Source organism: Petromyzon marinus, chromosome 64 (genome assembly GCF_048934315.1).
Source record: "Petromyzon marinus isolate PM22_M1 ecotype Great Lakes invasive population chromosome 64, UKy_Petmar_22M1.pri1.0, whole genome shotgun sequence".
Classification (NCBI taxonomy): Eukaryota; Metazoa; Chordata; class Hyperoartia; order Petromyzontiformes; family Petromyzontidae; genus Petromyzon; species Petromyzon marinus.
This window is the reverse complement of record NC_133730.1, coordinates 8,756,799-8,781,321: the sequence shown is the minus strand read 5'-3', so window position 1 is coordinate 8,781,321 and position 24,523 is coordinate 8,756,799. Positions and strand designations below refer to the sequence as shown.

The 24,523-nt window shown below is 53.3% G+C and overlaps 1 protein-coding gene across 1 annotated transcript in view; it reads right to left on the bottom strand.

Moving 5' to 3' along the window:
• Positions 1-3,666: 3,666 nt before the first annotated feature.
• LOC116957887 (uncharacterized) overlaps positions 3,667-24,523 on the bottom strand; it is a 29,158-nt gene continuing 8,301 nt past the window's right edge. Inside the window, exons 4-9 of the mRNA XM_032980325.2 lie at positions 19,453-19,664; positions 18,893-19,041; positions 12,287-12,431; positions 10,701-10,809; positions 9,819-9,906; positions 3,667-6,515 (exon numbers count right to left, since the gene is read on the bottom strand). Of these exons, the coding sequence (XP_032836216.2) occupies positions 6,264-6,515; positions 9,819-9,906; positions 10,701-10,809; positions 12,287-12,431; positions 18,893-19,041; positions 19,453-19,664 (955 nt within the window). The 3' untranslated portion in view covers positions 3,667-6,263. The remainder of the gene's footprint in view (positions 6,516-9,818; positions 9,907-10,700; positions 10,810-12,286; positions 12,432-18,892; positions 19,042-19,452; positions 19,665-24,523) is intronic.

Genomic DNA, 24,523 nt, shown 5'->3' with positions numbered 1-24,523 from the left:
GCTGGTGGGTGACGCGGGGACACCACGTGCTCGCCGCGTACCGACTGACGTCAAGCACGTGTGGTTGATGCGTCGTTAGCCCCGCCCCTGGCCCTGCTTAGCCCCCCCCCCCAGCCAGATTCGGATGTGCAGCGAGGGCAGCAGCACATCGGCATTTCGTCCTGGCTCGGTTCTTCAAACAGTCCCAATGGACAAATAAAAAAACACCACCCGTACCCGTGCCGTGCTGGAAAAGCGTTGGCTCGGCTCACACGTGATGGTCATGAAGTTGGCAGTCCGTGGAGTCTCGGTATTGGTCGCCTCCCCAACAGCCCATGTGGTCTCTGGCTTATTTGACAACTCTGTGATCCACCAAACTTTGTGTGTCCAGACTCCCTTTACCAATGTTACCAGAACGTCTGTAATGTTACTAAAGGGTAATGTTAATAAAGGATCTTGTTACTGTAGCATCGACTGATTTTCATTGTCGTTTGAAAGTGAATTGCATGCAGTCTCTCACCTCTCAAGCTACTCCCCTCCACACACTCTCCTACCTCTCCCCTCTCATCTCACTCTACTCCCCCCCCCCACTCACTCTCCTACCTCTCCCCTCTCATCTCACTCCACTCCACCCACTCTCCTGCCTCTCCCCTCTCATCTCACTCTACTCCCCTCCACACACTCTCCTACCTCTCCCCTCTCATCTCACTCCCCCCCCATCACTCTCTTACCTCTCTCCTGTGGGAGCCGCCCTCTCCTCGCAGCCACCCGCGGCTGAGCGGTCCCAAGTCGCCCGCCTGAAGTCTCCCCCCCGTCCCAAGTCGCCCGCCTGAAGTCTCCCCCCGTCTCAAGTCACCCGCCTGAAGTCTCCCCCCGTCCCCCAAACTCAGCGCTCGTCATCACATCGCGTGGGAGACGCAAAGTCGAACTCGTCGAAAGTAAAGTTTCATTCGGCATCTGCATCGCTACAAATTCCGTAGCAAGCGTCACGTTCGGGGGGGGGGGGGTCCGTGGAGGCGTGGACCCCACAGCATTCTCTACCCCAGCGCCGGAGGGAGGAGAGGGTTCATCGCCGTGGCTGCGTTGAACAATTAATCGATCTCAAATCGAAATCGCAACGTGAAACAATGCGATTTGCAATTGGCAAAAGGCTGCGACTTTTTGTTGCGATTTTAAAAGTCCTATTACTTATCGGAACTGTTTTATTTCTTATTATAACTTGTATTTATTTAACGTAACGATTTGTTCTATGTTTCGATTGCTCCATTTCAAATGAAAACATTTAAATAAATGCATCTTGGAAGCAATTAATATCTTTTAAGTTTTCATCCTTGCATTAGAATCTATAGAGCAGTTTATATTGTTGATGGTATCACGTGGTATTGCTCCATCACGTGTTCTGAATCTATTACACACTGAAGCTTGAACCGAAGCTTGACTTAGGATTTTAATCGCAATATCCTGTCAGAAAAATCGCAATTTGGGCCGTCCATAAATGACGTCACGCACCTAGGGGGGGTGGGGTCAGACATTTGTGACGATGTGTGACGAGGGGGGTTGAGAAATGTGACGTCACGTCAAAATGCGCAACTTCAAATAAATTTAGACAACACGTTCTACTTAATTACCTACAACATCAGAGTGCAGCGCCACATTAATCACATTCTCCTGCGGAGGGAGCTGGTCGGAACGTTGGATTGCTCGGTCAATCGCCAGGGTCTACAACGGCGGCACCACCACGTGGTGTGTCCCGCACAATATGCCCGACTGTGAGGGCGGGCACAAGCCGGCGTGAGTAGGTTAAACGTTGAGTTTTATAAGGGCACCACGGGGTGGGCAGCCCCTCCCCACCCAGCCCCTCCCCACCCAGCCCCACCCCTCCCACCCCCCACCCCTACCACCCCCCACCCAGCCCCTCCCCTCCCCACCCTCCCCTCTCCACCCAGCCCCACCCCTCCCATTTTATCCGGGTGTCCGGATACACGTGGACAGACATCCACAGACATACACAATTAATCCCCTGCCTCCTGTGAGAATTAATCCCGGTTGGGCTTCCAGTCAACTACGTTTCCTACCAGTAATACGCACTACAATGACAATAGTTTAAAGCGATTTGAAGCATGATTTATATATTATGTTTGGGGGGGGGAGGGCAGAGCTTTGTGACGTCATATTTGAGGGGGGGAGGGGGTCTGACTTTGTGTGACGCTGTGTGACGAGGACGAGGGGGGTCAAAAATCGTCCGAAATCGCGTGACGTCATTTATGGACGGCCCCATTAGACGTTTTCCCCAAATCGTTCTTCCCCGGTTGAGTTCCGGCGTGTCCGGGACGTCGCTGTTGGCGGTCAATGCGGGCCAAGGCCGTAGCCATTGGGGGGGGGGGGGGTGTCCACCCCCCCCCCCCCCCAATATATACAGGTAGTCCCCAACTTACGATGGTCCGACTTACGACATTTTCGACTTACGATGGGGTCGTCGAACGCATCTCCATCGTAAGTCGGGGACTACCTTATCGTAAGTCGGGGACTACCTGGATATAGTAGCAGCGTCTCCGTCGTAAGTCGGGGACTACCTGAATACTGGTAGGAACCTCCTGGTTACTACACCAACAGCCCACAGGGGGATTATTGTGTCTGTCCGTCCGTCCGTCGTGCATCCAAACATGGGAGGGGTGGGGCTGGGTGGGGAGGGAGGGGCTGGGTGGGGGGAGGGAGGGGCTGGGTGGGGGGAGGGAGGGGCTGGGAGGGGAGGGGCTGGGTGGGGGGTGGGAGGGGTGGGGCTGGGTGGGGAGGGGCTGCTCACCCCGTGGTGCCCTTATAAAACTCAACGTTTAACCTATTCACGCCAGGCTTGTGCCCGCCCTCACAGTCGGGCATATTGTGCGGAACACACCACCACGTGGTGCCGCCGCCGTTGTCGTCGACCCTGGCCATTGACCGAGCAGCCCGACGTTCCTACCAGCCCCCTCCGCAGGAGAATGCGCTACACAAATTACAATTACGGCCTTCGATGCGGGGCACTGCACGACGATCCGCGTCGACGCAGCAGCAGCAGCAGCAGCTCCTCCCATTGTGGGCCTGTTTGGCGAACCTCTCGCTCACGTGCCACCAGAAGATATCATCCGCAGGGGGGAGCCGAGGCCGAATCGTGGAATCCGATCATCTTTGCCATTTGCGAGCCAGCGGCCATACCCACGTCACGTGAGTGGAGTATTCGCAAACAAAAGCAAAAAAATCGATTATTTACAATGTCTGCAATAAGCACCGCGTATCATGGTTTGTGTCAATCAGCTGCCCAGTGTCGTTCATGGACCCCTAAGACAAAGATCCCCCGTGTAGCCTTTGCAGACCGTTGGGGCAAGTGCTGTTAGCGAGCAGCACCTGTGAAGGCCGGCACGGCATCACGAGGGTGGCCAGCACCACCACGCCTGGCCGCCTTTGTCTCCCCAGTGGCAATGTTCACACGTCGCACCAGGTACTCATTTGAGGCCGAGTCGACCTAGGGGAGGCCCAAGGCCGGTTCAGGTAATCGTCACTGGTGTTGGTCGTGAGCGGGAGTGCGTAGTGCAGCGCGCTAACCATTCTGCCACCATTCCCACCCACACACGCGTGCGTATATAATGTAACATATAATGTAACATATAATACAACCATGATTTGGTCTGTATATATGTCTCAATAAACAAATTTGCGTAAAAATATTTTATATACACATTAATTTAATATACATATAAAATACTCCGATATGGTGCTGTATTCATTCAATGCTTATACAAGGTAAAGGCTCAGCCCCGCATTCGTCAGCTCACGTCACCGCTAGCAGAATCGGCCCGTCTCGACGGATGAGCATTGCAAGAGATGTCAGTACCCACACTTTACCCCACCACCACCACCACTATACCGCATGACGAACCTGCCCACACTGCACCGTGGTGAACACATTTGTGTGGTGGTAGTGGTGGTCGTGGTGATGGTCGTGGGTGTTGGTGGTGGTGTTGGTGGAGTGATGTGGTACAGGAGGACGTGGAGCTGAGTGGACTTGCCGATGACTGGTACCAGCGGTGTCAAGATCGGCCTCTGTGGAGGAGGCTCATGAAGGACGCCGCTAATGGGCAGTTGGAGGTAGTCGCCCTCCAACAACAACCGACGGCGGAGGAGCGACGCTCACAACAACGAGCGGAGCGCCGGGTGGCTAAAGGTACAGCAGGTTGGCACAGTAGGGGGCACAGGTGGTGCATCAGCCAGTCATCTCAGCCAGTCGACCCGTGGCACCTGGGTCTGCCCCGTGACCTCCTGCCAGCGGGCGTTCGACACTTCACGTGGCCTCAAGGTGCACATGACCTGGCACAAGCGTCGTGGTGACGTCACCACCACTTAGTGGCGAATGCCGGTTGTTGTTGGTGTTGGTGGTCTTTGTGGTGGTCGTGGTGGTGGTCATGGTGTTGGTCTTTGTGGTGGTCGTGTGTGTTGGTGGTGGTAGTGTTGGTGGTCTTGGTGGTAGTAGTTGTGTTAGTGGTGGTGGTGGTAGTGGTATTGGTGGTCTTGGTGGTGGTCGTGGTGGTGTTTGTGGTCTTGGTTGTTGGTGGTGCTGGTCGTGTTTTGGTGGTGGTCATGATGGTCGTGGTGGTCGTGGTGGTCGTAGTTGTGGTAGTTGTGGTGTTGGTGGTCGTTATTGTCGGTTGTGGTGGCCGTGGTTTGGTGGTGGTGGATGTCTACTGGACATCTGTGGAAAAAAAAGGGGCTCCATCGCTGATCGGATTCCCCCAGTATAAATAAACATTCTGATTCAGGTGGTGGTGGAGTGGGTTGGGATTCCCAGAAACCTGCCCGCAAATTCAACTGCAGGACGAACAGCGAGAGGGCTTTGCACTGTTAGTGCCGCACCACCCGATAGTTATTTATTTCCCCCCCCACTGCCCCCCAAAAAATTCCATTTCCATTTGCCGCCATCGGCGTCCAATAGGGGGCGCTCACAGCGAGCAGAGGACGGCCCCGCGGAAGCGGAAATAGCAGAGCTACCCCCGAGATCCCCGTCCATCTCCCAGTGACGCTCTGGTACAGACAGAGTGGCCCGCGTAAGCGGAATTAGCAGAGCTACCCCCTGAGATCCCCTTCTTCTTTAATTGGCGGCCTCATCCACACGCGATGGTCCGCGAGAGCGGATGTCGCAAGAACTACCTCTGAGGATGCCGTCCTCTTTACGTCGTCAGCTCTGGTCCACACGCACACGCGCACGCACGCACACACACACACACACAAAGATCCCCCGTATAGCCTGTACCAGACTGTAGGGGCAAGTGCTGTTAGCGAGCACCTATGAAGGCCGGAACGGTACACGAAGGGGTGGGTGGCCAGCACCACGCCCGACCGCCTTTGTCTCCCCAGTGGCAATATTTTTATCCACCGCACTAGGTACTCATTCGAGGCTGAGTCGACCTAGGGGAGGCCCGGGACCGGTTCAGATAATCGTCACTGGTGTTGGCCGTGAGCGGGAATCGAACCCGGGTCGCCAGGTTCATAGCGCAGCACGCTAACCGCTACACTATCGCTCCCCACACACACGCACGTACACACACGCACGTACACACACGCACGTACACACACGCACGTACACACACGCACGCGCGCGCACGCACGCACACACACACACATACGCAGGAGGGGGCAGCACTTGCCCACTCCTTTGCCCTGCCACCGAGGAATGTCACGCTCATTGCGTGCCGGTCAAACCGAAACTTGAATTTGTCAACGACAAAAAAGTTCGCAAACCCAGCGGGAATTTCGCGACTTTGCGTGCAAAATGGAACTCGATGAGATCAGCGTGTTCTTGGGAAGAAATTGGTGACCAGGCTGAAACCAGAGAGTGCGTGGAGGGGAGTGGAGTGAGATGAGAGGGGAGGGGTAGGAGAGTGTGTGGAGGGGAGTGGAGTGAGATGAGAGGGGAGAGGTAGGAGAGTGAGGGGAATGAGATGACAGGGGAGGGGTAGGAGAGTGCGTGGAGGGGAGTAGAGTGAGATGACAGGGGAGAGGTAGGATAGTGCGTGGGGGGGGGAGTAGAGTGGGATGAGAGGTGGGAGAGTGAGGGGAGTGAGATGACAGGGGAGGGGTAGGAGAGTGAGTGGAGGGGAGTGGGATGAGAGGGGAGAGGCAGGAGAGTGAGAGAGTCCATGAAGGTGGTGATCGTGAATTTGTCCCGGGTCTTTGGTTTCAGGTGACCCCCCCCTCTCCCACGGTGTGGGGAGTCAGCAGCAGCAGCAGCAGGAGGAGGAGGAGGGAGCGAAGCCTCATCCCGGTCGCCACGCCGACGGACCCGCGTTGGCCTCGGCCAGCGAGCAGTAGTCCGTGGCCGTGGCGAGCACCCCGGCCCCCGCGGTAACGCCGACCACGGCGGCAGCGGACGGAGGAGGAGGGGGAGGAGGGGGGACAGCCGTGACGATGGAGGGGATGAGCGGCTGTCGGGCGGCCCGCGAGGATTCGCACTCGGAGAGGATCTCCACGCTGGAGAAGAACTCCTCCGGCACGCGGCACGTGGGGGCCTGGCACGAGACGCAGGCCGTGTGGTCGGAATGTCGTCGCGGTGGTCGGGAGATGTTGACGACTCAGAGAGAGAGAGGACGACTCAGAGAGAGAGAGGACGACTCAGAGAGAGAGAGGACGACTCAGAGAGAGAGAGGACGACTCAGAGAGAGGACGACTCAGAGAGAGAAAGGACGACTCAGAGAGAGAGAGGACGACTCAGAGAGAGAGAGGACGACTCAGAGAGAGAGAGGACGACTCAGAGAAAGGACGACTCAGAGAGGACGACTCAGAGAGAGAGGACGACTCAGAGAGAGAGAGAGAGGACGACTCAGAGAGAGAGAGAGAGGACGACTCAGAGAGAGAGGACGACTCAGAGAGAGAGAGGACGACTCAGAGAGAGAGAGGACGACTCAGAGAGAGAGGACGACTCAGAGAAAGGACGACTCAGAGAGAGAGAGGACGACTCAGAGAGAGAGGACGACTCAGAGAAAGGACGACTCAGAGAGGACGACTCAGAGAGAGAGGACGACTCAGAGAGAGAGAGGACGACTCAGAGAGAGAGAACGACTCAGAGAGAGAGAGGATGACTCAGAGAGAGAGAGGATGACTCAGAGAGAGAGGACGACTCAGAGAGAGAGGACGACTCAGAGAGAGGACGATTCAGAGAGAGAGAGGACGACTCAGAGAGAGAGGACGACTCAGAGAGAGAGGACGACTCAGAGAGAGGACGACTCAGAGAGAGAGGACGACTCAGAGAGAGAGAGGACGACTCAGAGAGAGAGGACGACTCAGAGAGAGAGGACGACTCAGAGAAAGGACGACTCAGAGAGAGAGAGGACGACTCAGAGAGAGAGGACGACTCAGAGAAAGGACGACTCAGAGAGGACGACTCAGAGAGAGAGGACGACTCAGAGAGAGAGAGGACGACTCAGAGAGAGAGAACGACTCAGAGAGAGAGAGGATGACTCAGAGAGAGAGAGAGAGGACGACTCAGAGAGAGAGAGAGAGAGGACGACTCAGAGAGAGAGAGAGAGAGGACGACTCAGAGAGAGAACGACTGAGAGAGAGAGGACGACTCAGAGAGAGAGAGGACGACTCAGAGAGAGAGGACGACTCAGAGAGAGAGAGGACGACTCAGAGAGAGAGAGAGGACGACTCAGAGAGAGAGGACGACTCAGAGAGAGAGGACGACTCAGAGAGAGGACGACTCAGAGAGAGGACGACTCAGAGAGAGGACGACTCAGAGAGAGAGGACGACTCAGAGAGAGAGGACGACTCAGAGAGAGAGGACGACTCAGAGAGAGGACGACTCAGAGAGAGAGAGGACGACTCAGAGAGAGAGAGGACGACTCAGAGAGAGAGGACGACTCAGAGAGAGGACGATTCAGAGAGAGAGGACGACTCAGAGAGAGAGGCCGACTCAGAGAGAGAGAGGACGACTCAGAGAGAGGACGACTCAGAGAGAGACTCAGAGAGAGAGAGAGGACGACTCAGAGAGAGGACGACTCAGAGAGAGGACGACTCAGAGAGAGGACGACTCAGAGAGGACGACTCAGAGAGAGGACGACTCAGAGAGAGAGAGGACGACTCAGAGAGAGAGAGAGGACGACTCGGAGAGAGGACGACTCAGAGAGAGGACGACTCAGAGAGAGAGAGGACGACTCAGAGAGAGGACGACTCAGAGAGAGGACGACTCAGAGAGAGAGGACGACTCAGAGAGAGAGGACGACTCAGAGAGAGAGGACGACTCAGAGAGAGGACGATTCAGAGAGAGAGAGGACGACTCAGAGAGAGAGGACGACTCAGAGAGAGAGAGAGAGGACGACTCAGAGAGAGGACGACTCAGAGAGAGGACGACTCTGAGAGAGACTCAGAGAGAGAGAGACAGAGAGGACGACTCAGAGAGAGGACGACTCAGAGAGAGGACGACTCAGAGAGGACGACTCAGAGAGAGGACGACTCAGAGAGAGGACGACTCAGAGAAAGACTCAGAGACAGAGAGAGGACGACTCAGAGAGAGAGAGGACGACTCAGAGAGAGGACGACTCAGAGAGAGAAAGGACGACTCAGAGAGAGAGAGGACGACTCAGAGAGAGAGAGGACGACTCAGAGAGAGAGGACGACTCAGAGAAAGGACGACTCGGAGAGAGAGGACGACTCAGAGAGAGAGGACGACTCAGAGAAAGGACGACTCAGAGAGGACGACTCAGAGAGAGAGGACGACTCAGAGAGAGAGAGAGGACGACTCAGAGAGAGAGAACGACTCAGAGAGAGAGAGGATGACTCAGAGAGAGAGAGGATGACTCAGAGAGAGAGAGAGAGGACGACTCAGAGAGAGAGAGAGAGAACGACTGAGAGAGAGAGGACGACTCAGAGAGAGAGAGGACGACTCAGAGAGAGAGGACGACTCAGAGAGAGAGGACGACTCAGAGAGAGAGGACGACTCAGAGAGAGAGAGGACGACTCAGAGAGAGGACGACTCAGAGAGAGGACGACTCAGAGAGAGAGAGGACGACTCAGAGAGAGGACGACTCAGAGAGAGAGGACGACTCAGAGAGAGAGGACGACTCAGAGAGAGAGGACGACTCAGAGAGAGGACGACTCAGAGAGAGAGAGGACGACTCAGAGAGAGAGAGGACGACTCAGAGAGAGAGGACGACTCAGAGAGAGGACGACTCAGAGAGAGAGGACGACTCAGAGAGAGAGGCCGACTCAGAGAGAGAGAGGACGACTCAGAGAGAGGACGACTCAGAGAGAGACTCAGAGAGAGAGAGGACGACTCAGAGAGAGGACGACTCAGAGAGAGGACGACTCAGAGAGAGGACGACTCAGAGAGGACGACTCAGAGAGAGGACGACTCAGAGAGAGAGGACGACTCAGAGAGAGAGAGAGGACGACTCGGAGAGAGGACGACTCAGAGAGAGGACGACTCAGAGAGAGGACGACTCAGAGAGAGAGGACGACTCAGAGAGAGGACGACTCAGAGAGAGAGAGGACGACTCAGAGAGAGAGAGGACGACTCAGAGAGAGAGGACGACTCAGAGAGAGGACGATTCAGAGAGAGAGAGGACGACTCAGAGAGAGAGGACGACTCAGAGAGAGAGAGAGAGAGGACGACTCAGAGAGAGGACGACTCAGAGAGAGGACGACTCTGAGAGAGACTCAGAGAGAGAGAGACAGAGAGGACGACTCAGAGAGAGGACGACTCAGAGAGGACGACTCAGAGAGAGGACGACTCAGAGAGAGGACGACTCAGAGAAAGACTCAGAGACAGAGAGAGGACGACTCAGAGAGGACGACTCAGAGAGAGGACGACTCACCTGTGCGATCTGCTCCTTGGCGAACTTGAAGTCGTGGAGGAGGTCGCTGGGCCCAGGGATTTGAGGCCACACGTGGGCCTTGACCATCCTGTGCGACCAGGACGTGCACACAAAGACAAAGGTCCCCCGTGTAGCCTTAACAGACTGCTGGGGCAAGTGCTGCGAGTAGCAGCGCCTACGAAGGCCGGCACGGCGCACGAGGGGGTGGGGGGGGGGGGGCCAGCACCGCGACCCGGCCGCCTTTGTCTCCCCAGTGGCGATGGTTTACTGTGCACCAGGTACTCATTTGAGGCCGAGTCGACCTAGAGGGAAGCGCTGGCCACGAGCGGGAATCGAACTCGGTCCGTCGGGTTCGTAGCGCAGCGCGCTGTTTACTCAGGCGCCGTGCGTGTCGTAGCGTGCACCTAGCCTGGCACAAGCGCCGTGACGATGTCACCGCTCTTCCCGTGTGAGTGGAGGAGGAGCTGTACCCCCAGTATCAGCCAGGAGAAGGCGGTGTAGCAGAGTGTGTGGACTAATCTCCATCTGTTACACACTCCCTAACCCTGTGGGTGGGCGACTGGTGAGAAGGAGTGTGGGTGGTGACGAGGTGTGTGGGTGGTGACGAGGTGTGTGGTTGGTGACGAGGTTTGTGGGTGGTGACGAGGAGTGTGGTTGGTGACGAGGTGTGTGGGTGATGACGAGTGTGTGGGTAGTGACGAGGTGTGTGGTTGGTCACGAGGTGTGTGGGTGATGACGAGTGTGTGGGTAGTGACGAGGTGTGTGGGTGGTGACGAGGTGTGTGGGTGGTGACGAGGTGTGTGGGTGGTGACGAGGTGTGTGGGTGGTGACGAGGTGTGTGGTTGATGACGAGTGTGTGGGTGGTGACGAGGTGAGGTGTACCATCCGTATTTGACGGCGATGCACATGATGACGAAGGCGATGATGGCAGGAGCAATGAGCGCGGCCGCGACGAGGAGATCCTTCCCCTCCTTATCCTCGTCCTTCCGCGCTGTTCACCCACACAAAGACAAAGGTCCCCCGTGTAGCCTTGCCGGACTGCTGGGGCAAGTGCGGTCGGCGAGGGGGCGGAGTGGGGGTGGGGGGAGGGTTCCGGCACCACGCCACGGCCGCCTTTGTCCCATACTGGGGGCGCGTGTGGTGCAAAGAGCTTCCTAGCTCTTCGGATTTCTTTGCTGCTCCCGCATCAGACTCCAGGAGTCTCGAGGGCTGTAGGCCTCTCGCCACCGGGCGCCACGGTGGCTAGGAGATGTTGACTACCTCGCCCGGTCTGCAGGAGGTCGTGGGTTCGATCCCGACCCTGACGCCTGCTGTATATTTGGAGTTTGCGTGTCTCTCTCTCATCATCATCATCATCACGGTGGCTAGGAGATGTTAACTACCTCGCCTGGTATGCAGGAGGTCGTGGGTTCGATCTCGACCCTGACGCCTGCTGCTGTATATTTGGAGTTTGCGTGTCTCTCTCATCATCATCATCACGGTGGCTAGGAGATGTTAACTACCTCGTCTGGTATGCAGGAGGTCGTGGGTTCGATCTCGACCCTGACGCCTGCTGCTGTATAATTGGAGTTTGCGTGTCTCTCTCTCTCCCCTTGGCGCAGATGGATTTTTCTCCAGGACCTTCGGCGTTTCCCTCCCACATTATTAATCAACGTCACACCTCCAGAGTATGTAGCTGCTATCACCATCACCACTCTCATCACCACTGTCATCACCACTGTCACCACCATCACCAGTCTCATCAACATCACCACTCTCAACACCACTGTCACCACCAACACCATTATCAATACCACCACCACTATCACCATCACCACTCTCATCACCATCACCACTCTCATCACCACCACCATCATCACCACTCTCATCACCACCACCACTATCACCACCACCATCACCTTCACCACCACCATCACCACCACCACCACTACCAACACTATCACCTCCACCATCATCACCACTCTCATCACCATCACCACCACCACCACTATCACCACCATCACCATCACCACCACCACCATCACCACCACCATCACCACCACCACTACTATCACCACCACCACTACCATCACCACCACCATCACCACCACCACTATCACCACTATCATCACAATCACCACCACCACCACCACCATCACCACCATCACCACCACCACTATGACCACCACCACCACTATCACCACCACCACTATCACCACCACCACCACCACTATCACCACCACCACTATGACCACCACCACTATGACCACCACCACCACCACTATGACCACCACCACCACTATTACCACCACCACCATCACCACCACCACCACCACTATCACCACCACCACTATCACCACCACCACTATGACCACCACCACCACCATCACCACCACCACCACCATCACCACCATCACCACTACCATCACCACCACCATCACCACTACTATCACCACCACCACCACCACCTCCACCACCACCACCATCACCTGGGAGCACGAGGTGCTGCCACTCACTGCTGTGATCCCAGGTAATCTTGTTGTCCCAGCTGTCACACAGCCGGGCCTGCACCGCGATGGTGTGGACTTTCTCATTGTCCACGAATGCCCTGGGCTCCTTCCTCTCGATGCAAACCTACAGGACGATGAAGAGGAGGACGAGGTGAGCTTCATCTTCAACATCCATACATACCCTTAGGTTCTTCGGGTAAAGTCACGTAGGTAGGAAAGTAAATAACAGATCACGAGGTTTCGATCGCGACGAGGAGCGATCCTCAGGCCTCTGTGACGAGGCATTATATATTAAACACTCGATTGTGTATCCATTATACTGAGTGGGAACCTCCTGGTTACTACACCACCACCAACCCATAGGGGATTATTGTGTCCGTCCGTCCGTCGTGCATCCAAAAATGGGAGGGGTGGGGCTGGGTGGGGAGGGTGGGGAGGGAGGGGCTGGATGGGGGGTGGGAGGGGAGGGGCTGGGTGGGGAGGGGCTGCTCACCCCGTGGTGCCCTTATAAAACTCAACGTTTCACCTACTCACGCCGGCTTGTGCCCGCCCTCACAGTCGGGCATATTGTGCTGAACACACCACGTGGTGGTGCCGCCGTTGTTGTTGACCTTGGCCATTGACCGAGCAACCCGACGTTCCTACCACCAGCTCCCTCCGCAGGATAATGTGTTAGAGTGCTTTGAGTGAGATCGCATGAACATGAATTCGCATCTCAATGGACCGTTTTTGCCAAGATCAAACCTTTATCATGGTACCAAAGAAACAAGGCACAGTAGAACCTTGGATTGCGAGTACCTTGGTCTGCGAGTGTTTTGCAAGACGAGCAAACGTTTTTAAATAAATATTAATTTGATAAACGAGCGAGGGTCTTGCAATACGAGCAGTACGTACAGTATACGCTTTGTCTGCCGAGCGTCACGTGATCACAACTGAGCCAATGGTTCTTCTCTCTCTCTCTCGCTGGGGAATTGTGGGTAATCATCTCCCAAGCTCGGTCTCAGTCGGCGTGCCTCACTCGTATAGTCAACATCCGTGCGAGCGTATACTGTTTACTATAGTACTATAGTGTTGTGACCACGTGTATACTGTTTACTATAGTACTATAGTGTTGTGACCACGTGTATACTGTTTTCTACAGTACTATAGTGTTGTGACCACGTGTATACTGTTTACTATAGTACTATAGTGTTGTGACCACGTGTATACTGTTTACTATAGTACTATAGTGTTGTGACCACGTGTATACTGTTTGCTATAGTACTATAGTGTTGTGACCACGTGTATACTGTTTACTACAGTACTATAGTGTTGTGACCACGTGTATACTGTTTACTACAGTACTATAGTGTTGTGACCACGTGTATACTGTTTACTACAGTACTATAGTGTTGTGACCACGTGTATACTGTTTACTATAGTACTATAGTGTTGTGACCACTGTTTACTCTAGTACTATAGTGTTGTGACCACGTGTATACTGTTTACTATAGTACTATAGTGTTGTGACCACGTGTATACTGTTTACTACAGTACTATAGTGTTGTGACCACGTGTATACTGTTTACTACAGTACTATAGTATTGTGACCACGTGTATACTGTTTACTACAGTACTATAGTGTTGTGACCACGTGTATACTGTTTACTATAGTACTATAGTGTTGTGACCACTGTTTACTCTAGTAATATAGTGTTGTGACCACGTGTATACTGTTTACTATAGTACTATAGTGTTGTGACCACGTGTATACTGTTTACTATAGTACTATAGTGTTGTGACCACGTGTATACTGTTTACTATAGTACTATAGTGTTGTGACCACGTGTATACTGTTTACTACAGTACTATAGTGTTGTGACCACGTGTATACTGTTTACTACAGTACTATAGTGTTGTGACCACGTGTATACTGTTTACTATAGTACTATAGTGTTGTGACCACGTGTATACTGTTTACTACAGTACTATAGTGTTGTAACCACGTGTATCCTGTTTACTATAGTACTATAGTGTTGTGACCACGTGTATACTGTTTACTATAGTTCTATAGTGTTGTGACCACGTGTATACTGTTTACTATAGTACTATAGTGTTGTGACCACGTGTATACTGTTTACTATAGTACTATAGTGTTGTGACCACTGTTTACTCTAGTACTATAGTGTTGTGACCACGTGTATACTGTTTACTATAGTACTATAGTGTTGTGACCACGTGTATACTGTTTACTACAGTACTATAGTGTTGTGACCACGTGTATACTGTTTACTACAGTACTATAGTGTTGTGACCACGTGTATACTGTTTACTATAGTACTATAGTGTTGTGACCACGTGTATACTGTTTACTATAGTACTATAGTGTTGTGACCACGTGTATAATGTTTACTACAGTACTGTAGCCAGAACAACTTAGAGCTAAATGCTCTAAAGACAGTTGAGATGGTTGTGGACTTCAGGAAGAATACAGCCCCACTCACCCCCATCACCCTGTTAGACTCCCCAGTCAAAACTGTAGAGTCCTTCCGCTTCCTGGACACTATTCTCTCCCGGGACCTCAAGTGGGAACTGAACATCAGCTCCCTCACACCAAAAGAGCTCAACAGAGGATGCACTTCCTACGGCAGCTGAAGAAATTCAACCTGCCAAAGACAATGATGGTGCACTTCTATACAGCGATCACTGAATCCATCCTCACCTCCTCCATAACCGTCTGGTACGCTGCTGCCACTGCCAAGAGCAGACTGCAGCGTATCATCCACACTGCTGAGAAGGTGATTGCCTGCAATCTACCAACCCTAGAGGACCTGCACACGACAAGGACCATGAGGCGAGCGAGGAAGATTATGGCCGATTTCTCCCACCCTGGACACTCTCTGTTCCGGCTACTCCACTCCGGCAGAAGGCTGCGGTCCATCAGGACCAAAACTTCACGCCATAAAGACAGTTTCTTCCCATCTGCTGCTGGCCTCTTCAACAAGGCCAAGGGCTTACACTGACTTTGACATTTTATCTACAAAATTACACCTTGCCATATTTGCACTATGTTACCCTATTTGTATTTTTAGATTGTATCTTATAGCTACTTTATATTCAATATTTATTCAAGATTTTACATACTTTAGCCCTTTAGTGTTAGTTAGACTCTGTAACTTTTATATAGTTAGACTTGTATATCACTTATTTTAGATTTAAGATTACTATATGTTGAATGTATGCACCTTCCTGCCAAAGTAAAATTCCTTGTCTCTGCGAACTTTCATGGCGAATAAAACCCTTTCTGATTGTGACTACGTGTGTACTGTTTACTATAGTACTATAGTGTTGTGACCACGTGTATACTGTTTACTGCAGTACTATAGTGTTGTGACCACGTGTATACTGTTTACTATAGTACTATAGTGTTGTGACCACGTGTATACTGTTTACTACAGTACTGTATAGTGTTGTGACCACGTGTATACTATTTACTACAGTACTATAGTGTTGTGACCACGTGTATACTGTTTACTACAGTACTATAGTGTTGTGACCACGTGTATACTGTTTACTACAGTACTATAGTGTTGTGACCACGTGTATACTGTTTACTACAGTACTATAGTGTTGTGACCACGTGTATACTGTTTACTACAGTACTATAGTGTTGTGACCACGTGTGTGTGCATAAAGCATTTTTATTTTATTTTGTGTCCAAGTGTAGTGACTGTTCTTTAGTAACTGTACTGCAAGTGAAAGTCGTCCTAGACAATAACCCTCCTCCTCTCTCTCGTCTACCTCACACCAGAGACGATTAAATGTAATTAATAAATTAGATTACTTTATATTACATTTAAATAATAAAAATATTAAAATATATTTTGTATTAATCATTTTTATATGAATACAGCATTTTTGGGCTGTAGAACGAATCATCTGAGTTTCCATGATTTCGCTTTGATATACACTACTATACACTATACACTACTATACACTATACACTACACTACTGTACACTATACACTACTATACTATACACTACTATACACTACTGTATGCTACACTACTATACACTACACACTACTATATACTATACACTATACTACTATACACTACTGTACACTATACACTACTGTACACTATACACTACACTACTATGCACTACACCACTAAACACTAAACTACTATACACTGCACTACTATACACAACACTATACACTACTATACACTACACTACTAAACACTAAACTACTATACACTACACTACTATACACAACACTATATACTACTACACTATACACTACTGCACTAGTATACACTACACTGTTATACACAATACTACTATACACTAAACAATAAACTAATACACTATACAGTACTACACTACTACACTACACTGCTATACACAACACTACACTATACACTACTACACTATACACTACACTATACACTACTACACTATACACTACTACACTACACTATACACTACTACACTACACTATACACTACTACACTATACACTACTATAAACAGACTCTAGCTCTTCCTGGAGAATTCCACCGTGTTCCCGGCAGCATCTGCTGGCCCGGATCAGGGGGTCCACAGTTACCCATTATGGATAACACTGGTAGCAGGAAACGTAGTGGACTGGAAGCCCAACCGGGATTAATTCACAGGAGGCAGGGGATTCATTGTGTATGTCTGTGGATGTCTGTCCACGTGGGAGGGGTGGGGCTGGGTGGAGAGGGGCTGGGTGGGGAGGGGAGGGTAGGGAGGGGCTGGGTGGGGATGGGCTGGGTGGGGAGGGGCTGGGTGGGGGGCGGGGGGGGGCTGGGTGGGGAGGGGCTGGGTGGGTGGTGGGAGGGGTGGGGCTGGGTGGGGTGGGTCTTGATGGGGAGGGGCTGGGTGGGGGGTGGGAGGGGCTGGGTGGGGGGTGGGAGGGGTGGGGAGGGGTGGGGAGGGGCTGGTCACCCCGTGGTGCCCTTATAAAACTCAACCTTTAACCTACTCACGCCGGCTTGTGCCCGCCCTCACAGTCGGGCATATTGTGCGGAATACACCACGTGGTGGTGCCGCTGTTGTTGACCCTGGCCATTGACCGAGCAGCCCGACGTTCCTACCAGCCCCCTCCGCAGGAGAATGTGTTGTTGGCCGTGAAAGCCCACGCGTTAAACTGCACGGATTTATGCATCGCAGCAGTAGCAGCAGTAGCAGCAGCAGCAGCCTTAATCCAAGGCGCTTGATGCAATGAACAACTGCATCTCTGCGGCTGAACGTTGCATCCCTCCACCCGGCGACACTCAACCTACAAGCAAGCACGTTGTTGTGACATGTGGAAAGTCGTAACGGGGCTGCATTCCAGCCGCTCCTGTTCCCTGCAAGCAGCAGCAGCAGCGATTTCGTCATTGGCCTAGGGCCTGTTCAGATGTTCGTCACCGGTGTTGATTTACTATAACGCCCCTGGTCACGATGATGATGCTGCTGATGATGATGCTGATTATGGCTGCTGCTGCTGCTGATCATGCTGCTGGTGATGGCAGTAATGACAGTGATGATGGCACCGCTGATGATGATGCTGCTGATGAAGGTGATGTTGATAACGGCTGCTGAAGATGGTGCTAATGATGCTGATGATGGTGCTGATAATAATGGTGCTGATGATAATGATGGTGCTGATGATGATGATGATGGTGCTGATGATGATGATGGTGCTGACGATGATGTTACTGATAATGATGATGCTGCTGATTATTATGGTGCTGATGATGATGGTGCTAATGATTATGGTGCTGATGGTGCAAATGATGATCGTGATTATGATGGTGCTGCTGATGGCGCTGCTGATGATGACGGTGCTGACGATGATGTTGCTGATGATGGTGATGCTGCTGATGATGACGGTGCTGATTACGGTGCTGATGTTGGTGATGCTGCTGATGATTGTGGTGCTGATGATGATGGTGATGATGATGGTGGTGGTGCTGACGATGACGGTAGTGCTGACGATGATGGTGGTGCTGGCGACGATGTTGCTGATGATGGTGATGCTGCTGATGATGACGGTGCTGATGATGATGGTGGTGCTGACGATGACGGTGCTGATGATGATGGTGATGGTGCTGACGATGATGTTGCTGATGATGGTGACGGTGCTGATGATTATGATGCTGATGGTGCAAATGATGATCGTGATTATGATGGTGCTGCTGATGGCGCTGCTGATGATGACGGTGCTGACGATGATGTTGCTGATGATGGTGATGCTGCTGATGATGACGGTGCTGATTACGGTGCTGATTACGGTGCTGATGATGGTGATGCTGCTGATGATTGTGGTGCTGATGATGATGGTGATGATGATGGTGGTGGTGCTGATGATGATGGTGCTGGCGACGATGTTGCTGATGATGGTGATGCTGCTGATGATGACGGTGCTGATGATGATGGTGGTGCTGATGATGATGGTGGTGCTGACGATGACGGTGCTGATGATGATGGTGATGGTGCTGACGACGATGTTGCTGATGACGGTGACGGTGCTGACGATGACGGTGATGGTGGTGCCGACGTTGATGGTGGTGCTGACGATGCTATTATTCTCACCGTGTCCACGTTGTCCGTCATGCACACGTTGTACATGAGGCTACTAGGTGGTCTCGAGCTGGACTGCAGGTCGGGAACTTCCCAACTCACCACGACCTCTCCATGGCTGTCAATCGCCAGGGAGAGATTCCCAGGCTTCGGGGCTTGGACTGGGATACAAAGGCGGACGGGGGTGGTGGGAGGCGGGGGGGGGGGGGTGACATTAGGGGTGCCGCTGAGACCCACGTACACACACACAGAGTGAGCGGGGGGGGGGGGGGGGGGTGAGTTGGTGGTCTCAGTCTGGTCACCGGTGACTCGCGACGAGTCACTGGCGGTGGCCAGGAGATGTTGACTACCTCGCCTGATGTACGGGAGGTCGTGGGTTCCATTCCGACCCTGTCGATGCTTGCTGCAAATATGCAGTTTGCGCGTCTCTCTCTCTCTCTCTCATCAACAACATCATCATCATCATCACGGTGGCTGTGAGATGTTAACTCCATCGCCTGGGATGCAGGAGGTCGTGTTGGTGGTGGTGGTGGTGGGGGGAGGAGGGGTGAACTTGGTCTGTGTGCCCGTACCTAGTTTTCTCGCCGGCAGCGTGCGGTAGACGGGTCGCACCCTCGTGTCCGGGCTGCTGATGAGCACGGCGAGGCCAAGGCAAAGCTGCACCGGCTCGCTCAGGGGGAAGGAAGCTCGCAGGAGGCCGGAGCCATTCCCGGAGGGCCCCGCGGAGGATTCCCGGACGACGGCGCCCTCCCTCATCTCGCTCCACTTGCTGTGGCCTCTGAGCCTGGGGAGGGGGGGGGGGGAGGGAGAGGAGTGAGTGGGGAGTGAGTGAGTGAGTGAGGAGTGAGTGGGGAGTGAGTGAGTGAGGAGTGAGTGAGTGGGTGAGTGAGTGAGGAGTGAGTGAGTGAGTGAGGAGTGAGTGAGTGAGTGAGGAGTGAGTGAGTGAGTGAGGAGTGAGTGAGTGAGTGAGGAGTGAGTGAGTGAGTGAGGAGTGAGTGAGGAGTGGGTGAGTGAGTGAGTGAGGAGTGAGTGAGGAGTGGGTGAGTGAGTGAGTGAGGAGTGAGTGAGGAGTGAGTGGGGAGTGAGTGAGTGAGTGAGGAGTGAGTAGGTGGGTGAGTGAGGAGTGAGTGAGTGAGTGAGGAGTGAGTGAAGAGTGAGTGAGTGAGTGAGGAGTGAGTGAGGAGTGAGTGAGTGAGTGAGGAGTGGGTGAGTGGGGAGTGAGTGAGTGAGTGAGGAGTGAGTAGGTGGGTGAGTGAGGAGTGAGTGGGTGAGTGAGGAGTGAGTGAAGAGTGAGTGAGGAGTGAGTGAGTGAGTGAGGAGTGAGTGAGGAGTGAGTGAGTGAGTGAGGAGTGGGTGAGTGAGTGAGTGAGGAGTGAGTGGGGAGTGAGTGAGGAGTGAGGAGTGGGTGAATGAGTGAGGAGTGAGTGGGGAGTGAGTGAGTGAGTGAGTGAGGAGTGAGTGAGTGATGAGTGAGTGAGTGAGGAGTGAGTGAGGAGTGGGTGAGGAGTGAGTGAGTGAGGAGTGAGTGAGGAGTGAGTGAAGAGTGAGTGAGTGGGTGAGGAGTGGGTGAGGAGTGAGTGAGTGAGGAGTGGGTGAGTGAGGAGTGAGGAGTGAGTGGGGAGTGAGTGAGTGAGTGAGGGAGTGAGTGAGTGAGTGAGGAGTGAGTGAGTGTGAGTGAGTGAGGGAGTGAGTGAGTGAGTGAGGAGTGAGTGAGAGGAGTGGGTGAGGAGTGAGTGAGGAGTGAGTGAGGAGTGGGTGAGTGAGTGAGTGAGGAGTGAGTGAGAGTGAGTGGGAGTGAGTGAGTGGGGGGTGAGGAGTGAGTGAGTGAGTGAGGAGTGGGTGAGTGAGTGAGTGAGGAGTGAGTGAGGAGTGAGTGGGGAGTGAGTGAGTGAGTGAGGAGTGAGTAGGTGGGTGAGTGAGGAGTGAGTGAGTGAGTGAGGAGTGAGTGAAGAGTGAGTGAGTGAGTGAGGAGTGAGTGAAGAGTGAGTGAGTGAGTGAGGAGTGGGTGAGTGGGGAGTGAGTGAGTGAGTGAGGAGTGAGTAGGTGGGTGAGTGAGGAGTGAGTGGGTGAGTGAGGAGTGAGTGAAGAGTGAGTGAGGAGTGAGTGAGGAGTGAGTGAGTGAGTGAGGAGTGAGTGAGGAGTGAGTGAGTGAGTGAGGAGTGGGTGAGTGAGTGAGTGAGGAGTGAGTGGGGAGTGAGTGAGGAGTGAGGAGTGGGTGAATGAGTGAGGAGTGAGTGGGGAGTGAGTGAGTGAGTGAGGAGTGAGTGAGTGATGAGTGAGTGAGTGAGGAGTGAGTGAGGAGTGGGTGAGGAGTGAGTGAGTGAGGAGTGAGTGAGTGAGGAGTGAGTGAAGAGTGAGTGAGTGGGTGAGGAGTGGGTGAGGAGTGAGTGAGTGAGGAGTGGGTGAGTGAGGAGTGAGTGAGGAGTGAGTGAGGAGTGGGTGAGGAGTGAGTGAGTGAGGAGTGAGTGAGTGAGGAGTGAGTGAAGAGTGAGTGAGTGAGTGAGGAGTGGGTGAGGAGTGAGTGAGTGAGGAGTGGGTGAGTGAGGAGTGAGTGAAGAGTGAGTGAGTGCGTGAGGAGTGGGTGAGTGGGTGAGGAGTGAGTGAGTGAGGAGTGAGTGAGTGAGGAGTGGGTGAGTGAGTGAGTGAGGAGTGAGTGAGTGAGTGAGGAGTGAGTGGGGAGTGAGTGAGTGAGTGAGGAGTGAGTGAGTGAGGAGTGAGTGAGGAGTGAGTGAGTGAGGAGTGAGTGGGGGAGTGAGTGAGTGAGTGAGGAGTGAGTAGGTGGGTGAGTGAGGAGTGAGTGGGTGAGTGAGGAGTGAGTGAAGAGTGAGTGAGGAGTGAGTGAGGAGTGAGTGAGTGAGTGAGTGAGGAGTGAGTGAGGAGTGGGTGAGTGAGTGAGTGAGTGAGGAGTGAGTGAGGAGTGGGTGAGTGAGTGAGTGAGGAGTGAGTGAGGAGTGAGTGGGGAGTGAGTGAGTGAGTGAGGAGTGGGTGAGGAGTGAGTGAGTGAGTGAGGAGTGGGTGAGTGAGTGAGTGAGGAGTGAGTGAGGAGTGAGTGGGGAGTGAGTGAGTGAGTGAGGAGTGAGTAGGTGGGTGAGTGAGGAGTGAGTGAGTGAGTGAGGAGTGAGTGAAGAGTGAGTGAGTGAGTGAGGAGTGAGTGAGGAGTGAGTGAGTGAGTGAGGAGTGGGTGAGTGGGGAGTGAGTGAGTGAGTGAGGAGTGAGTAGGTGGGTGAGTGAGGAGTGAGTGGGTGAGTGAGGAGTGAGTGAAGAGTGAGTGAGGAGTGAGTGAGGAGTGAGTGAGTGAGGAGTGAGTGAGGAGTGAGTGAGTGAGTGAGGAGTGGGTGAGTGAGTGAGTGAGGAGTGAGTGGGGAGTGAGTGAGGAGTGAGGAGTGGGTGAATGAGTGAGGAGTGAGTGGGGAGTGAGTGAGTGAGTGAGGAGTGAGTGAGTGATGAGTGAGTGAGTGAGGAGTGAGTGAGGAGTGGGTGAGGAGTGGGTGAGGAGTGAGTGAGTGAGGAGTGAGTGAGTGAGGAGTGAGTGAAGAGTGAGTGAGTGAGTGAGGAGTGGGTGAGGAGTGAGTGAGTGAGGAGTGGGTGAGTGAGGAGTGAGTGAAGAGTGAGTGAGTGGGTGAGGAGTGGGTGAGTGGGTGAGGAGTGAGTGAGTGAGGAGTGAGTGAGTGAGGAGTGGGTGAGTGAGTGAGTGAGGAGTGAGTGAGTGAGTGAGGAGTGAGTGGGGAGTGAGTGAGTGAGTGAGGAGTGAGTGAGTGAGTGAGTGAGGAGTGAGTGAGGAGTGAGTGAGTGAGTGAGGAGTGAGTGGGGAGTGAGTGAGTGAGTGAGGAGTGAGTAGGTGGGTGAGTGAGGAGTGAGTGGGTGAGTGAGGAGTGAGTGAAGAGTGAGTGAGGAGTGAGTGAGGAGTGAGTGAGTGAGTGAGTGAGGAGTGAGTGAGGAGTGGGTGAGTGAGTGAGGAGTGAGTGAGGAGTGGGTGAGTGAGTGAGTGAGGAGTGAGTGAGGAGTGAGTGGGGAGTGAGTGAGTGAGTGAGGAGTGGGTGAGGAGTGAGTGAGTGAGTGAGGAGTGGGTGAGTGAGTGAGTGAGGAGTGAGTGAGGAGTGAGTGGGGAGTGAGTGAGTGAGTGAGGAGTGAGTAGGTGGGTGAGTGAGGAGTGAGTGAGTGAGTGAGGAGTGAGTGAAGAGTGAGTGAGTGAGTGAGGAGTGAGTGAGTGAGTGAGTGAGGAGTGGGTGAGTGGGGAGTGAGTGAGTGAGTGAGGAGTGAGTAGGTGGGTGAGTGAGGAGTGAGTGGGTGAGTGAGGAGTGAGTGAAGAGTGAGTGAGGAGTGAGTGAGGAGTGAGTGAGTGAGGAGTGAGTGAGGAGTGAGTGAGTGAGTGAGTGAGTGAGTGAGGAGTGGGTGAGTGAGTGAGTGAGTGAGGAGTGAGTGGGGAGTGAGTGAGGAGTGAGGAGTGGGTGAATGAGTGAGGAGTGAGTGGGGAGTGAGTGAGTGAGTGAGGAGTGAGTGAGTGAGTGAGTGAGTGAGTGAGGAGTGAGTGAGGAGTGGGTGAGGAGTGAGTGAGTGAGGAGTGAGTGAGTGAGGAGTGAGTGAAGAGTGAGTGAGTGGGTGAGGAGTGGGTGAGGAGTGAGTGAGTGAGGAGTGGGTGAGTGAGGAGTGAGTGAGGAGTGAGTGAGGAGTGGGTGAGGAGTGAGTGAGTGAGGAGTGAGTGAGTGAGGAGTGAGTGAAGAGTGAGTGAGTGAGTGAGGAGTGGGTGAGGAGTGAGTGAGTGAGGAGTGGGTGAGTGAGGAGTGAGTGAAGAGTGAGTGAGTGGGTGAGGAGTGGGTGAGTGGGTGAGGAGTGAGTGAGTGAGGAGTGAGTGAGTGAGGAGTGGGTGAGTGAGTGAGTGAGGAGTGAGTGAGTGAGTGAGGAGTGAGTGGGGAGTGAGTGAGTGAGTGAGGAGTGAGTGAGTGAGTGAGTGAGGAGTGAGTGAGGAGTGAGTGAGTGAGTGAGGAGTGAGTGGGGAGTGAGTGAGTGAGTGAGGAGTGAGTAGGTGGGTGAGTGAGGAGTGAGTGGAGTGAGTGAGGAAAGAGAGTGGAGTGAGTGAGGTGAGTGAGTGAGTGAGTGAGGAGTGAGTGAGGAGTGGGTGAGTGAGTGAGTGAGGAGTGAGTGAGGAGTGGGTGAGTGAGTGAGTGAGGAGTGAGTGAGGAGTGAGTGAGTGAGGGTGGAGTGAGGAGTGAGTGAGTGAGTGAGTGAGTGAGGGAGTGGGTGAGTGAGTGAGTGAGGTAGGTGAGTGAGGAGTGAGTGAGTGAGTGAGGAGTGAGTGAGTGAGTGGGGAGTGAGTGAGTGGAGTGAGTGAGTGAGTGATGAGTGAGTGAGTGTGGGAGTGAGTGAGAGTGAGTGGGGAGGAGTGAGGGTGGGTGAGTGAGTGGGAGTGAGTGAGGAGTGAGTGAGTGAGTGAGGAAAGTGAGTGAGTGAGGTGAGTGAGTGAGTGGAGTGAGTGAAGGTGGGAGTGAGTGGTGAGTGAGTAGGAGTGTGGAGTGAGTGGGAGTGAGGAGTGGGTGAGTGAGAGAGGAAGTGAGTGAGTGAGGAGTGAGTTGGGAGTGAGTGAGGAGTGAGTGAGGAGGGTGGGTGAGTGAGGAGTGAGTGAGTGAGTGGAGTGAGTGAGGAGTG